The following is a 14,225-nucleotide window of genomic DNA, read 5'->3' as shown; positions in this document are numbered from 1 at the left end:
GTGGAATAAGAAGATTGCACTGGAATGGCAGACAGTATCCTGGGCAGCTAAGTTACCTTCCAGTAAATTGATGTTTTGGCATCCATGGCAGACATTTGTGAAAAAGCAACTATTTGTGAAATTAGCCTACTACATGCTCTCTAAATGTGCTTCCAGCCCCAAATCTTGCCTATCTCTGAGACAACAAAAACCATACAGGTATGTGTGGACTAGCTACCAGCTTCTCCACGTATTCAATACTTATATAAATTGACTGTCCACCTACCAGTATAGACTTCTACTTGAGGGGAGGCCCTACCCTAATCAATAGTTTTTTTGTACATTGGATTACAGCATGTGTACATTGTCATACTCACAGAATCTCATACATGCACGGCCAGCAAATTGGTCTAGCTTATGATAGATGAAAGAAGAAAAGCAGAATAACTATCAAGTGTCTCTCAGATTTTAGGTCCATAATGCCTATCAGTCTCAAATTGCCTGAGACAGCACTGTTGTGGGATTGATGGAAGATCTGGACCAAAATATTTGGCAAGATTCAAGTTGGGGGAGGCTAATTAAAATCTTGCTCAAATGTACACATCTGTGAAAAAAGAGGAAAGAGAAAATGGGAACAGATAAACACTAAACTGAAAGTGCTTAAGCAAGTCAACACAAAGAGTACAAGATAGCTGAAAGTATTAAGCAGTAGTTGTTATGAACCTTTTGATCATGCATCTTAAATTACAGGAGTTTGATTTATGGTGGTATCCATTACTTTGTATCAAACTGAGATATTACCTATAACATATTTACAAAGCATTAGAAAATAATTATATACGTTTGTGTATGCTAACGTTCAGGTACAGATCTGCCTACATTGCTAAACTCTCCAATACCGAGAGTCCAATTGTCCAATAAGAAGTGTGGAAACCAAGTCTTTACATCCTCAGACACATCTACTGCTTCATATAGCCCTACTTCCATTATATTCAGCCTAGAGAATTCAACTTTTTCAAGAACTGAATTCCAGAGATTAAAATCAACTTCTAAATTATGGTAAGAACAATTTGTGCATAAGGCAGTCTTCAAGCTGTTCAATTTATTTAGAGATTCTATGTGAAATTTGGATGTGCTTCTTTCTAAACTAAAGCCATATTTTTTAAACACAAACAAAATGAGCGGCCTGTCTTGTTTGGACAGAAGAGAAGTCTTGGGGGGGGGGGGCAGGTTATTATGCATATTGCAAACTATTCTGTTGGAAGGGAACATATGGCTGAGCAGTGCAACTTAATCCTAACTAAAGATTTTCTGTATCTTCTGCAACCCAATTTAGTGACAGATGCATGCTTGCGTGTGTGCAGAAAGCTAAAACTCTGATTTGTTTTCAACAAATTTACTCAGCCTATTTACTTCATTTCCTGTGTATGTGTGCATGAGAAATCTAATCTACAGAAACAAGCAAACACAGCCTGTGTTTTGGTGCCCTCTATTGAATGCACAGAGAGATTTGAACAGGAATTCATGAGGAATGCAGCCTACAGTAACGTACAGTAGATGAGGTTGCTCCTTTTTCTATTAAAAATAAAACAAATCAATGGGTCTTAAAGGTTGAACAGAAAGTTAATCAGTCTTAAAAGTAGACCCTCTTAGAATAGACTCAGTGAAATCAATGGGACATTAAGAAACTTACATCCCATTGATTTCAATGGCTTTGCTCCATGAATTGTCAAAAAATAACTACAACTACTTCTACTACTCCATTCCTTATTATTATTCTTGAATGGAAAAACAAGCAGAAACAAACTTAGAATGCACAGCAGGAAAATTTTCATTGTATTTGAAATGGAGGGAAGCAAAAGTAAATATTCTGAGCTTGAAACAGCTGTTTTAAGTATCACAACTTTTGTTCCACTCTGATTTGGTTTGCTTGTTTAATTCCTTTAACCATGGAAACTTGCAAAGAACCTTAGCAAATAATAGACACAAGGTTCATTTCTCCTGTTATTAACTACTGAAAGGAGGAATTGGGAGAGAAGGTAAGTTAAATGCATGTTCCAAGACTGAGAACCATTTTGGATATAAGAAAATGCAACATCAGAACCACTGTTGGCTGGAAGGCAGTTGGCATCTATAGTATCTTCAGGTTGTTTTTTTTAATGTACTTCACACTTGTAGGACTGCTGCAAGAACCAATCAATTCTACTCCAGAACTGGCAGCTTCCAGGAATGAGGGACCTGCCAGTTGTAGTGAGCCACCACTGATGAGTCTTTGAGAAGTGACAAGGACAAGGGTCCACCTTTTGTCTGGGATCTGATGTGGGGCGGAGATGAAGGGAATTATGTAATGGGCTTCTCAGAACTTGAAAACAAAGGTGGCAGTTTGAAAATATTACAAGCACAACCTTTATCATGAAAGCGAGCAACCCCCGCCTCAGTGTATCACCAGGTAATTAGCAAGAGGTTCATCCTAAAGAACTTAAGACATAAACTGGGTATTAAAGAAAATGTATGCAGTTATCAGGATTTCTGTAACCTGTAACCTCTTCCTTTTCCATAAATCTTATTAAGTCTCCAAGGAAACCTCGATTCTAGTTATAAGTGGCTGCTAAAGGCTTGGTAAATAAAATGGAATAAGCTATTACTGAAAATGATACTGTAGATATCTAGGCTCAGTACTGTTAATTTTAGAATTCAAAGCCTAAAGTCATATGTGATGTTTTTCTATCCCTTGCCAGTCACTGTATCTTGCAGGCAGCTGATATAGTGGCTCCTAAGTTGGAGCAGCTGTGGACAATAAAACACGAGGATAGGTGGGTAAAGCAACTTCGGTACAGGTCCAGGGGCAAATCTGACCAAATACATCAGAGGCATTATTGTAAGACTTATGATATTGTAATCAGGCAGACAGGAATATACTGTGGAATTTCTCTCTGGTTGCATCCACAGAGAACCATCCAAGAGTGTTCTTCTAGGCTGTCAGGTGGAAAATCAAACCCCCAAAAGATTTGGCTGATGCCCTGATGCCATCTGAACTCTATTATGAGCAACTAGGGTGGTCTTTAGCAAACAAGACCCTTGGATTTGTTCTAGGCTTGATGTCGTTTGGGGCAAAATCACATGTCTTTCTACCAACTGTCTGATGTCATAAGTGTGCTGGTGATATTCAGCTAATAACCTCAAGGCTGAACTATTACATTGTGCTCTTCATGGGAGATCCTTGAACTGTGAAAAATTGTAGCTGGCCCCTACTGTGGCAACAGGCATGATGAGTGGAGCCTCCTTGAGATCCTTGATTATCCCCATGTTGAAATAGCTTTATTGGTGCCAGTTGTCTTTCAAATCCAATTCATGGTGCTAATGATGTTACTTTACATAGCTTACAGCCAAGCTAATTACAGGACTGCTACTTGCATACAATCTACCCCATACTCCAAGTCATCAATATACCATGGATAAGTTCGACATCAACAACAAATTTAGTTTTCTCTATAGGGGGGAACAGGTAGACTCAATTGCCACTGGAATTAAAGTAAGCCCGTTCCTCACAAGTTTAGGAGGTATCTCAAAGCATTTATTTTCCCAGGCCTCTTCTATTTTAGCTTCTATTTTTTATATCTACTATATTTAAATATTATTTTTATTAACGTATTTACCATACCTTGCAAACTGCCCAGAACCATTATGAAAATGGACATTTTTCTAAAGAAATAAAGAAATAAATTATTGGTCCTGCCTGGCAGCTGTTTATCGCTGTTTTTAGATTCCTTGCTATGGAGAAGTTAGCACACTTGCACTTTAATATAATGTTATTGTTTCTTTGTATGTTGTGTTTTTTTTTCCCCTGAAAGGTTGCCAAATGTAAAAGTGTGCTTGGACAGTTTGTTGTGAGCTGTTCTCCTTCCTGGAAGGTTGACAAATGCAAACCATGCGCACAAGAAGTACCTGCATGACCTTACCTTTGTAGGCAATTTGCAAAATGTAAAAATGTTGTTATGCTGTTTGTTGGGACCTGGTTTCTTTACAGGCAAGATGACAACTCTGAGTGTGTGTTAGAAACTAGTCTCAAGCCCACAGAAAAAGCAGTGTGTATTTTCTAATGTGATGTTGTTCATGTTCATGTTGCTGGAGTAAATCTATCACTGTTGCTTGTTTATAGGCTAAGTTCTGTGAATGATTTGTGCAGACAGTCTAGGCTGTAAAAATATGCTTAACTTTTGTTTCCATTATTTGCTATAGGGTTTTTTTAAAAAAAGTTTTACAATTAAAACAAAAATGCTCTTGGCTAATTTATTGGTAGGTTGGAGCACAGTATTCAACATGATCTCTCTTCCACCTATTTTAAGGGCTTAGGTCAAAACAGCAAAAAACACCTGTATAAAGTCCGAGAGGAATTATGTTGGGAGGAAAGGATGTCCTTCCCCTTCTTCTCCTCCTTGATTGTGAGTTAGCTATCCAATCTCCTCTGTCATACAACCAAGCCTTCCTTGTGGCCAAGGAAACAAAAGCCTGCAATGGGCTCTTTTTTAGGATCCTGCAAGGGAACTGGCTCTAATCCTATCAATAAACCTGTCAATTTATTGACGCCCGTGCAAGATCTGAAATTAACAGGCAAAACTATCAGATAAACTTCCCTTCTCAGTATAAATCCCTCTTACATGCAGACGATGGATTCATTACACAGACAGGTCTAGAGAGAGGAACATTTGCTTGCTTCTCTGCTTTCTTTTCCTCAGTACTTTTTTTTTTTTTTGGTGCCTTCAAGTTAGTTTTTGACTCCTGGAGACTGCCTGGACAAATCCCTGCAGTTTACTTGGCAAGATTTTGGAAGTGGTTTGCCATTGCCTGTTTCCAAGGGCTGAGAGAGTGTGACTGGCCCAAGGTGACCCAGCTGGCTTTGTGCCTAAGGCGGAATTAGAACTCACGGTCTCCCGGTTTCTAGCCTGGTGCCTGAACCACTACACCAAACTGGCTCTCTTTTCCTCAGTACTAGATAGCAGGAAGTAGTAGCACCAGAGGAAGTGGAAGTAAAGTATCACGGCCATCCCACAAGGAAACTTCTTTCCTTTCTTCTCTCCACTTAACCTCAAAAGATTTCAGTTTCTTTTGATCAACTCCCATAAATAAATAGGCACTAAGAGACTACAGTTCACAACACAGACCAGTCAAGAGCTGTCTAAAGGAATCAGATCTACAACAAAAGACAACATACCACAGTACCAACACAAACTGAAAGCCAAAAATGAACGCTATTTCTTTATTTTACATTCAAAAACATTCACTTTCGTTTGTGTTGGGAACAGATCTGTCCCCCTGCTGCACAAGATGGTGAACTGGAAAGAAGTGAAAGAAGCTCACCAAAAGTAGAAACCAGAACCTATGCTTCAGTATTGCCTTTTTTGTTTTTTAAGGAGGGTTTCCTCAGAATCCAGAAGAATCAGAGGGACAATAAACTTCTCCACTGAAAAAAATGCAGGTATCTACAGAACTGCAGGCAATTAATTTTTATTTATTTATCATTTATTTATTTTTAATCTCCTGCCTTTATTATTTTTATTAATAACTAAAGTGGTGAACATACCTAATACTCCTTCCTCCTCCTATTTTCCCCACAACAACAACCCTGTGAGGTGAGGTGGGCTGAGAGAGAGTGACTGGCCCAAGGTCACCCAGTTGGCTTTCATGCCTAAGGCGGGACTAGAACTCTCTGTCTCCTGGTTTCTAGCCCAGCACCTTAACCAAACTGGCTCTTTTGGTGCAGAAAGGCAAACGGGCTATGCTTCAATTAATTAAATGGGTACATCAGCCAGCCTTCAACTTTTAGGTTCACTTTGATGCACAAAGGAAATTGTTTGTATTGGGGTAATCTGACTCTTTCCTGTAATTTATAGCCTGACTAGAGATTTCATTGGTTTAGGAAATGGCAGATTTCTGAAAACTTTTAGAAACAAAAGCTGTGGAGTTATGTTGAGTTAGGCTAATGGCTTCTTTAGAATACAGGTAGTCCTCATTTAGCAACTGCCTCAGATAGTGACCATTTGCAGTTATGACAGTGATGAAAAAGTAACTTTACAGCCAATCCTCACACTTATGTCTGTAAAGCAAAGGAAAGCTGAAGTAAGATCATAAGCACAGCCGTGGTTTCACTTAGTGACCATTTTGCTTAATGACTGAATTGTCAGTCCCAATTGTGGTCACTAAACAAGGACTACCTGTAATATCAATTCTCTCAGTTTTGGAAATGCAGGGAACTGAACCTGCAATCTTTTGCATGCAAAGCCACTGGGCTGTGACCTTTTGTCTAGAGAAGAAAAAATATCTAATGCCAACTATTGAAATGTTTACTTTTCACAGTACTCTAAACTGAGGGTAGAATTCTAGTGCTAATGGAAACAGAATATCAGAATTCACAGGGTTCTTTCACTGTAGGGGCTGAAACAGTTTTACGTTCTGAAAAACTAGATAATATTCAGGCAGATGCCTCCCTGATTCACCAGAGAATAAGAAGGGGGAAGAGGTACAGCAAAACCAGACTTGGAAGATTCTGTTATTATAGGCAATCTCAATAAAGGTAGCTTTAGCCATGGATCTGCTGGAGCTGGCTTGCACTGGCTCGCGAGAGCCAATGGTTAAATTTTCTGAAATTTTGCAATATGGTTGAGAGCAGAGCTGAGCTACTACCCTAGTGTACCAATCAGCTTTTCTGCAGTTAGCAGCACAGCATTGGCAATGGAGCTAGCAGAGCCTGTTCTTAAACATTTACCAGTGCACCATTAGTTTTAGCCATCCTGTGGAGTTGATTTCCTGGTCTGGTCTACCTAGTGGGGCTGACATCAACTAAAACATTTCAGCCCATTCTGGCTAGGTAACAGTTCCTGCATAATTCTCTCAAGGTTATCTTCATTACTCTCTACAGGAGCTTTCTAAAAATAGAAGATCTAAGTTCTTTTCTTTCTTTTTTTTGCTGGGGTCATATGGCCCATGGCCTGCCACCTTTTATCTAATCTGATGATTATCTAATTTTCAGCTAGTTTTTCTTTAAAAAGATCACAGAGAATTCTGGTTCAGCTATTACCTTCACCTGACATATTATGGAACATTTCTTTGCCTTGTATGAACTTCAGATTTAATTAAGTACTACCACCTTTCTCCACACTGCCAAAAAGGCCAATTCATGTATCGCCGTTTTAAAACAACTTGGCTTTCACAGTTCAGCAATAACAACACACTGTTTAAGAAACTGTTAGTTCAAAAAGGAAAGCAGAAAAATTCAAATGCCAGAGTAAAGAAAGAATATGCACTATGTAATGGAGCCCTTTCCATACAAGACGAGATGTGCAAATGCATAATTATGGCCACAAGGTGGCTGCCACGCGCAAGAGATGAGCTGGTATTGCAGGTTCAGTACAAGAAATTAACAAGTTCATTAAAGCAGCAAGAAACCAAATTAAAACTACCCCCAAAGTCAATCTACTCACTTTTGGAGAAATTCTTGCAAACCTTGCTGGCGCTGGTCCACATGTTGAGAATTATTTGAGTTAAAAAAGGGAGTTCTGGGTGGAAGATCTGGTAATTGTCTTTAAAAGAAAAAAGAAAAGAATAATTAGAGTTCCCAAATGAATACATGACTAAAATCACTTTGAAAAAGGAGTCCTGGATTCTTATAGAAAAAAGGGAATGCAAAAAAAAAAAAAAAGAAATTCACCGGCCAATTCAAATGTTAGCTATGTTAATTTGTTGCTAGAAGCAGTCTTGGGTCATAGTTAGATACAAAGACATCCACAGACTCCAGTAAAGACCTTTTACAACCCAAGAATGCCTTGGGAAAGGTGACAACGTTACAATGAATAGACAGAGCTGAGACGTGTGCACTTGATTTGGCTTTATTATTTTCTAAATATGTTAAACTTTTTTTTCTTTGCTTTTTATCTGAAAATTAGTGAGAAATCCAGTTCCATAATTCCTACCAAATATAACAAATATAGCAGCACAACCTCTAAAAGGTCTGGGAGCTACAAAATAAAAAGGATTGGATGGGCTCATGGTGCTCATGAGTTACCCAATCCAGAAGTATCATCATCTCCTTTATTGGATATGTTAAGTGTTGGATTAAAGTTATTCTGCTCTATCCCAGGAAAAATGACATTCCCTCCTAGCAGAGGGTCATTCCAAATCTGAGGTAAATGTTAAGAATAAAGTGAAGCCCTTGAAAACAATGACTCAGTACAAATTCTTGGTTAGAAAGGTTTGATGTGATACCTGCACTGACAAACTCTGATCTGTGATCATCCACCAATGTGTAAACCATGTAATGTTGCTAAGTTTTGTTACCTAGCCTGTGTTTTTTTTCCACTGTGTCAGGGATGCACAGTGAAAAATAAGTCAAAATATTGTATATGCTCATTATATTTGTTTCCCAGTTTTTGTCTTTTCTTGTTTTGTCTTTAATATTTATTTGCTGGATTATGCATATCATAAATTGAAATTGCAAATTATTAAACTATGGTTTGCCTAAGCACTGAGGTTTGGGTTCTGTGCTATGGTTGGAATTGAATGAATATGCCAATGAAGACTGACAGATAGAGAAAGATCAGTGACAGGAAGAAAAGCAGAGAGAGTAAATTTCTAAGGATCATACTGCATACTATGCAAATTACATAAAATGCAAAAGACCCTGTGGGTTCTACTTACTCACTGTAAATTAGTCAGATTCTAATTAGGACTATCATAGGTGGGTATGGGTTGTATAAATCTTGAGTTATTTTTAATTTAAAGGTGTTTTGTAAATTACTCACATTAATACAGCATTACTCTGAAGTTTCTGTCTCAGCCATACAAATTCTCGAAAACGGCGTCGGACACAAGATGTTTTTCTTGTAAAACACATGCTATTTGTCTGCAGAAACGCAGAATGTGTTTGATATGTTAGTAGAACTTAGTGGCACAGTATTTTCCCAGTAACAATATTCTGACAATCCAAAATCTTGACTGTCTGAATGGTGAACTAATGAATGTTCAGCACCTCCGTTTCCTAACCACAAACTTCTGTGCTCCCTAAGAAGCATGAGAAGCACTCTGCTCCCAATCTCACTTGAGAAAAAATGAGTCTCATAACAGGAAAAGGGAGAGGATTAAATAAAAGGACTGAAGCCAAAAATACAGCTTAAATAACCAAACTCAGAAATACAGATTTAAATACAAGTAGTTGGATCTGCTCCGCAAAGGATCGTTACCTTGTCGTGGTGCTGGAGCTTGAGCACATCAATGATGCCATGAGCTAAACCGTGAAGGGCCACCCAAGACGGGAAGGTCATGACAGAGATGTCAGACTAAATGCGATCCCTGGGGAAGGTAATGGCAACCCACCCCAGTATTCTTGCCGTGAAAACTAAATGGATCAGTACAACCAGAGATATGTCGGTATACCATCGGAAGATGAGACCCCCAGGTCGGAAGATGGTCAAAATGCTACTGGGGAGGAACAGAGGATGAGCTCAACTAGCCCCAGACGTGATGACGCAGCTAGCTCAAAGCCGAAAGGACGGCTAGCGGCCGACGGTGCTGGTGGTGAACGGCGAATCCGATGTTCTAAGGATCAACACACCATTGGAACCTGGAATGTAAGATCTATGAGCCAGGGCAAATTGGATGTAGTTATTGGTGAGATGTCAAGATTAAAGATAGACATTCTGGGCGTCAGTGAACTGAAATGGACTGGAATGGGCCACTTCACATCAAATGACCACCAGATCTACTACTGTGGACAAGAGGACCACAGAAGAAATGGAGTAGCCTTCATAATTAATAGTCAAGTGGCTAAAGCAGTGCTTGGATACAACCCAAAAAATGACAGAATGATCTCAATTCGAATTCAGGGCAAGCCATCTAACATCACAGTGATCCAAATATACGCCCCAACCACAAATGCTGAAGAAGCTGAAGTAGAGCAGTTCTATGAGGATCTGCAGCACCTACTGGACAACACGCCTAAAAGAGATGTTATTTTCATCACAGGAGACTGGAATGCTAAGGTGGGCAGTGAAATGACACCTCAAATTACAGGTAAGTATGGCCTGGGAGAACAAAACGAAGCAGGACACAGGCTGATAGAATTTTGCCAAGACAATTCACTCTGCATAACAAACACTCTCTTCCAACAACCTAAGAGACGGCTTTATACATGGACTTCACCAGATGGACAACACCGAAATCAGATTGATTACATCCTTTGCAGCCAAAGGTGGCGGACATCTGTACAGTTGGTAAAAACTAGGCCTGGAGCTGACTGTAGTTCAGATCATGAACTTCTTCTTGCACAATTTAGGATCAGACTAAAGAGATTAGGGAAGACCCACAGATCAGCTAGATATGAGCTCACTAATATTCCTCAGGAATATGCAGTGGAGGTGAAGAATAGATTTAAGGGACTGGACTTAGTAGATAGGGTCCCGGAAGAACTCTGGACAGAAGTTGGCAGCATTGTTCAGGAGGCGGCAACAAAATACATCCCAAAGAAAGAGAAAACCAAGAAGGCCAAATGGCTGTCTGCTGAGACACTAGAAGTAGCCCAAGAAAGAAGGAAAGCAAAAGGCAACAGCGATAGGGGGAGATATGCCCAATTAAATGCAAAATTCCAGAGGTTAGCCAGAAGAGATAAGGAATTATTTTTAAACAAGCAATGCGCGGAAGTGGAAGAAGACAATAGAATAGGAAGGACGAGAGACCTCTTCCAGAAAATTAGAAACATTGGAGGTAAATTCCAGGCAAAAATGGGTATGATCAAAAACAAAGATGGCAAGGACCTAACAGAAGAAGAAGAGATCAAGAAAAGGTGGCAAGAATATACGGAAGACCTGTATAGGAAGGATAACAATATCGGGGATAACTTTGACGGTGTGGTCAGTGAGCTAGAGCCAGACATCCTGAAGAGTGAGGTTGAATGGGCCTTAAGAAGCATTGCTAATAACAAGGCAGCAGGAGACGACGGCATCCCAGCTGAACTGTTCAAAATCTTGCAAGATGATGCTGTCAAGGTAATGCATGCTATATGCCAGCAAATTTGGAAAACACAAGAATGGCCATCAGATTGGAAAAAATCAACTTATATCCCCATACCAAAAAAGGGAAACACTAGAGAATGTTCAAACTATCGAACAGTGGCACTCATTTCACATGCCAGTAAGGTAATGCTCAAGATCCTGCAAGGTAGACTTCAGCAATTCATGGAGCGAGAATTGCCAGATGTACAAGCTGGGTTTAGAAAAGGCAGAGGAACTAGAGACCAAATTGCCAATATCCGCTGGATAATGGAAAAAGCCAGGGAGTTTCAGAAAAACATCTATTTCTGTTTTATTGACTATTCTAAAGCCTTTGACTGTGTGGACCATAACAAATTGTGGCAAGTTCTTAGTGGTATGGGGATACCAAGTCATCTTGTCTGCCTCCTGAAGAATCTGTATAACGACCAAGTAGCAACAGTAAGAACAGACCACGGAACAACAGACTGGTTTAAGATTGGGAAAGGAGTACGGCAGGGCTGTATACTCTCACCCTACCTATTCAACTTGTATGCAGAACACATCATGCGACAAGCTGGTCTTGAGGAATCCAAGGCTGGAGTTAAAATCTCTGGAAGAAACATTAACAATCTCAGATATGCAGATGATACCACTTTGATGGCTGAAAGTGAAGAGGAACTGAGGAGCCTTATGATGAAGGTGAAAGAAGAAAGTGCAAAAGCTGGCTTGCAGCTAAACCTCAAAAAAACCAAGATTATGGCAACCAGCTTGATCGATAACTGGCAAATAGAGGGAGAAAATGTAGAAGCAGTGAAAGACTTTGTATTCCTAGGTGCAAAGATTACTGCAGATGCTGACTGCAGTCAGGAAATCAGAAGACGCTTAATCCTGGGGAGAAGAGCAATGACAAATCTCGATAAAATAGTTAAGAGCAGAGACATCACACTGACAACAAAGGCCCGCATAGTTAAAGCAATGGTGTTCCCTGTAGTAACATATGGCTGCGAGAGCTGGACCATAAGGAAGGCTGAGCGAAGGAAGATCGATGCTTTTGAACTGTGGTGTTGGAGGAAAATTCTGAGAGTGCCTTGGACTGCAAGAAGATCAAACCAGTCCATCCTCCAGGAAATCGAGCCAGACTGCTCACTTGAGGGAATGATATTAAAGGCAAAACTGAAATACTTTGGCCACATAATGAGAAGACAGGACACCCTGGAGAAGATGCTGATGCTAGGGAGAGTGGAAGGCAAAAGGAAGAGGGGCCGACCAAGGGCAAGATGGATGGATGATATTCTAGAGGTGACGGACTTGTCCCTGGGGGAGCTGGGGGTGTTGACGACCGACAGGAAGCTCTGGCGTGGGCTGGTCCATGAAGTCACGAAGAGTCGGAAGCGACTAAACGAATAAACAACAACAAAAGTTGGATCTGGGGTTGTCCTAAGAGAGCTCGAGAAAGGGAGCAGGGTAGTGATCTTTTCCAACTCTTCCTTCCCATACAGTATTTGACGCCCCATATTCTCCTTCCAAATCTACTAACTGTAAAATGGTACTGGGGCTGCAAGGGGAGAAAGACTAACAGAAAATTGCCACTGTACTTTCTTATTCTGTCTCTATCTATCCCTCTACCAGTGAAAGGGCCCTTGTTGAAGGATAACTCTGGATCCAATAAAATATCCAAAAAAATCTTAGGAAAAATGGTGAAATATTCAGTATAAATATTCAATGCAAAATTCCCCAGCTTTTCCATGGCATCAAATGTACCTTTATGAAAATGCAGGATATTCCTGTAATAAGACTGAAGCTGTTGACTTAAGAGTGAGGAATTACAAAAAGGAACAGAATCTAATCAAGAAAATAATTCAGTAAGGCAAGAAAGAAAGGAAACCCAGAGAAATCAATTAATAATAATTTATTAAACTTGTACGCAACCCAACTCTCAACAACTCTGGGCAGCTCACAACAATCAAACAAAGAAATTACAATAAAATCAATAAAAAATAAAGATAAAAAACCCTTCTCTCTAATCCCTTAATATTTTAACCCACAAAGGCCATTTATGATTCAATCACTGCAAAGTAGGGTCAGTTTTTTATATGCTGGCTGGGGATGATTTGAGTAGCAATTTAAGCTAAGAAAGCTGCTGTTAAGGCCTTTCGCCCTCTACCTCTCTGAAGATTCAACTTCCATTCATTTTCTAAGACAGCCTTCCCCAACCTGGCGACTTCATGAAAAGCTTGGACCAGATTTCAAAATTCTTAGAATTCCACAACTGGGGATTCATAAGCACCTTCCACATAGCTTATCACATATACAGTTCAGAGTTTATGGCCAGAAATGCCTTAAAAACCACTTTCACAGAACAGCATATCTACTTACATGAATGAAGATTTCATAATCTATATATGAGTGCCAAAAATCTTCCTTCTGTAATCTGGGATCTCGCACCAATACTGTTACAAATTCCTGCAAGAGCATAATAAAATAATTAATAGTTGACGAGCCTCAGAAAAGTTCCTCTCTCCACTGGCTGGGTATGTTTTTGTCACCCTAAGCTGTATGTATTAAAAATAATTCTGAAGGAGGAAAAACAACATGCAGACAAATATAACACCAGATAACTCCTTTGAAAAGCAATGACTCATCTCTGTTGCTTGTCTGGGAAATTTCTTGTCAACTAAACAAAGGGGAAATTCTAAGTTAGATAATGCGGTATATTTCCAACTAGGAAATGTATTTCTTATAAATACACTAGTCTTAGAAGAATTTTTCTGACCTGTCTTTAAAGCCGTGCACAGGACAAACAGAATAAGAACAAAGCAAAGATCTTCCTTAAATCTGTTCTTGGAAAATCACACTGATGTGCAAGCTTTACAGCAGGAATGAGAAATCCAGTTGAGATTTCTGAAAAAAGTCTGCTGTCAGTATGCATTCAGTATGCAAAATTCTTGGCTGGAGATGGATAAATAAATTGCTTCCAATGCTATGCCTTCTTAGAACTTTCTATTTCTCACCAGATTCCCTTGTTGTGGTTTGTGAACTGAGCAATAGAACTATTGTTATAATAGGAGAAGTTCTCCAGTTCTCCAATCAGGACACAGGACATTCTTTGGGTGAAATTATCTTCTTTTGATGCAATTATTTAGCCACAAATTACTTTTGTAAAAAAAAAAAAAAATCATGTGATATAAAAAAGATAAAAATAATTTTATATGTAAATGTTATCTTTGA

At 39.4% G+C, this 14,225-nt stretch overlaps 1 protein-coding gene across 1 annotated transcript in view; it reads right to left on the bottom strand.

The window, feature by feature from the left end:
• Window positions 1–14,225, bottom strand: part of SNX10 (sorting nexin 10) — a 41,779-nt gene that overhangs the window by 9,197 nt on the left and 18,357 nt on the right. Inside the window, exons 3-5 of the mRNA XM_063303788.1 lie at window positions 13,374–13,460; window positions 8,775–8,875; window positions 7,458–7,556 (exon numbers count right to left, since the gene is read on the bottom strand). Coding sequence (XP_063159858.1) covers window positions 7,458–7,556; window positions 8,775–8,875; window positions 13,374–13,460 — 287 coding nt within the window. The remainder of the gene's footprint in view (window positions 1–7,457; window positions 7,557–8,774; window positions 8,876–13,373; window positions 13,461–14,225) is intronic.

Source organism: Candoia aspera, chromosome 4, assembly GCF_035149785.1.
Source record: "Candoia aspera isolate rCanAsp1 chromosome 4, rCanAsp1.hap2, whole genome shotgun sequence".
In the NCBI taxonomy this organism is placed as follows: domain Eukaryota; kingdom Metazoa; phylum Chordata; class Lepidosauria; order Squamata; family Boidae; genus Candoia; species Candoia aspera.
The sequence above is the reverse complement of the archived record's forward strand: the minus strand, read 5'-3'. Positions and strand labels throughout refer to the sequence as shown.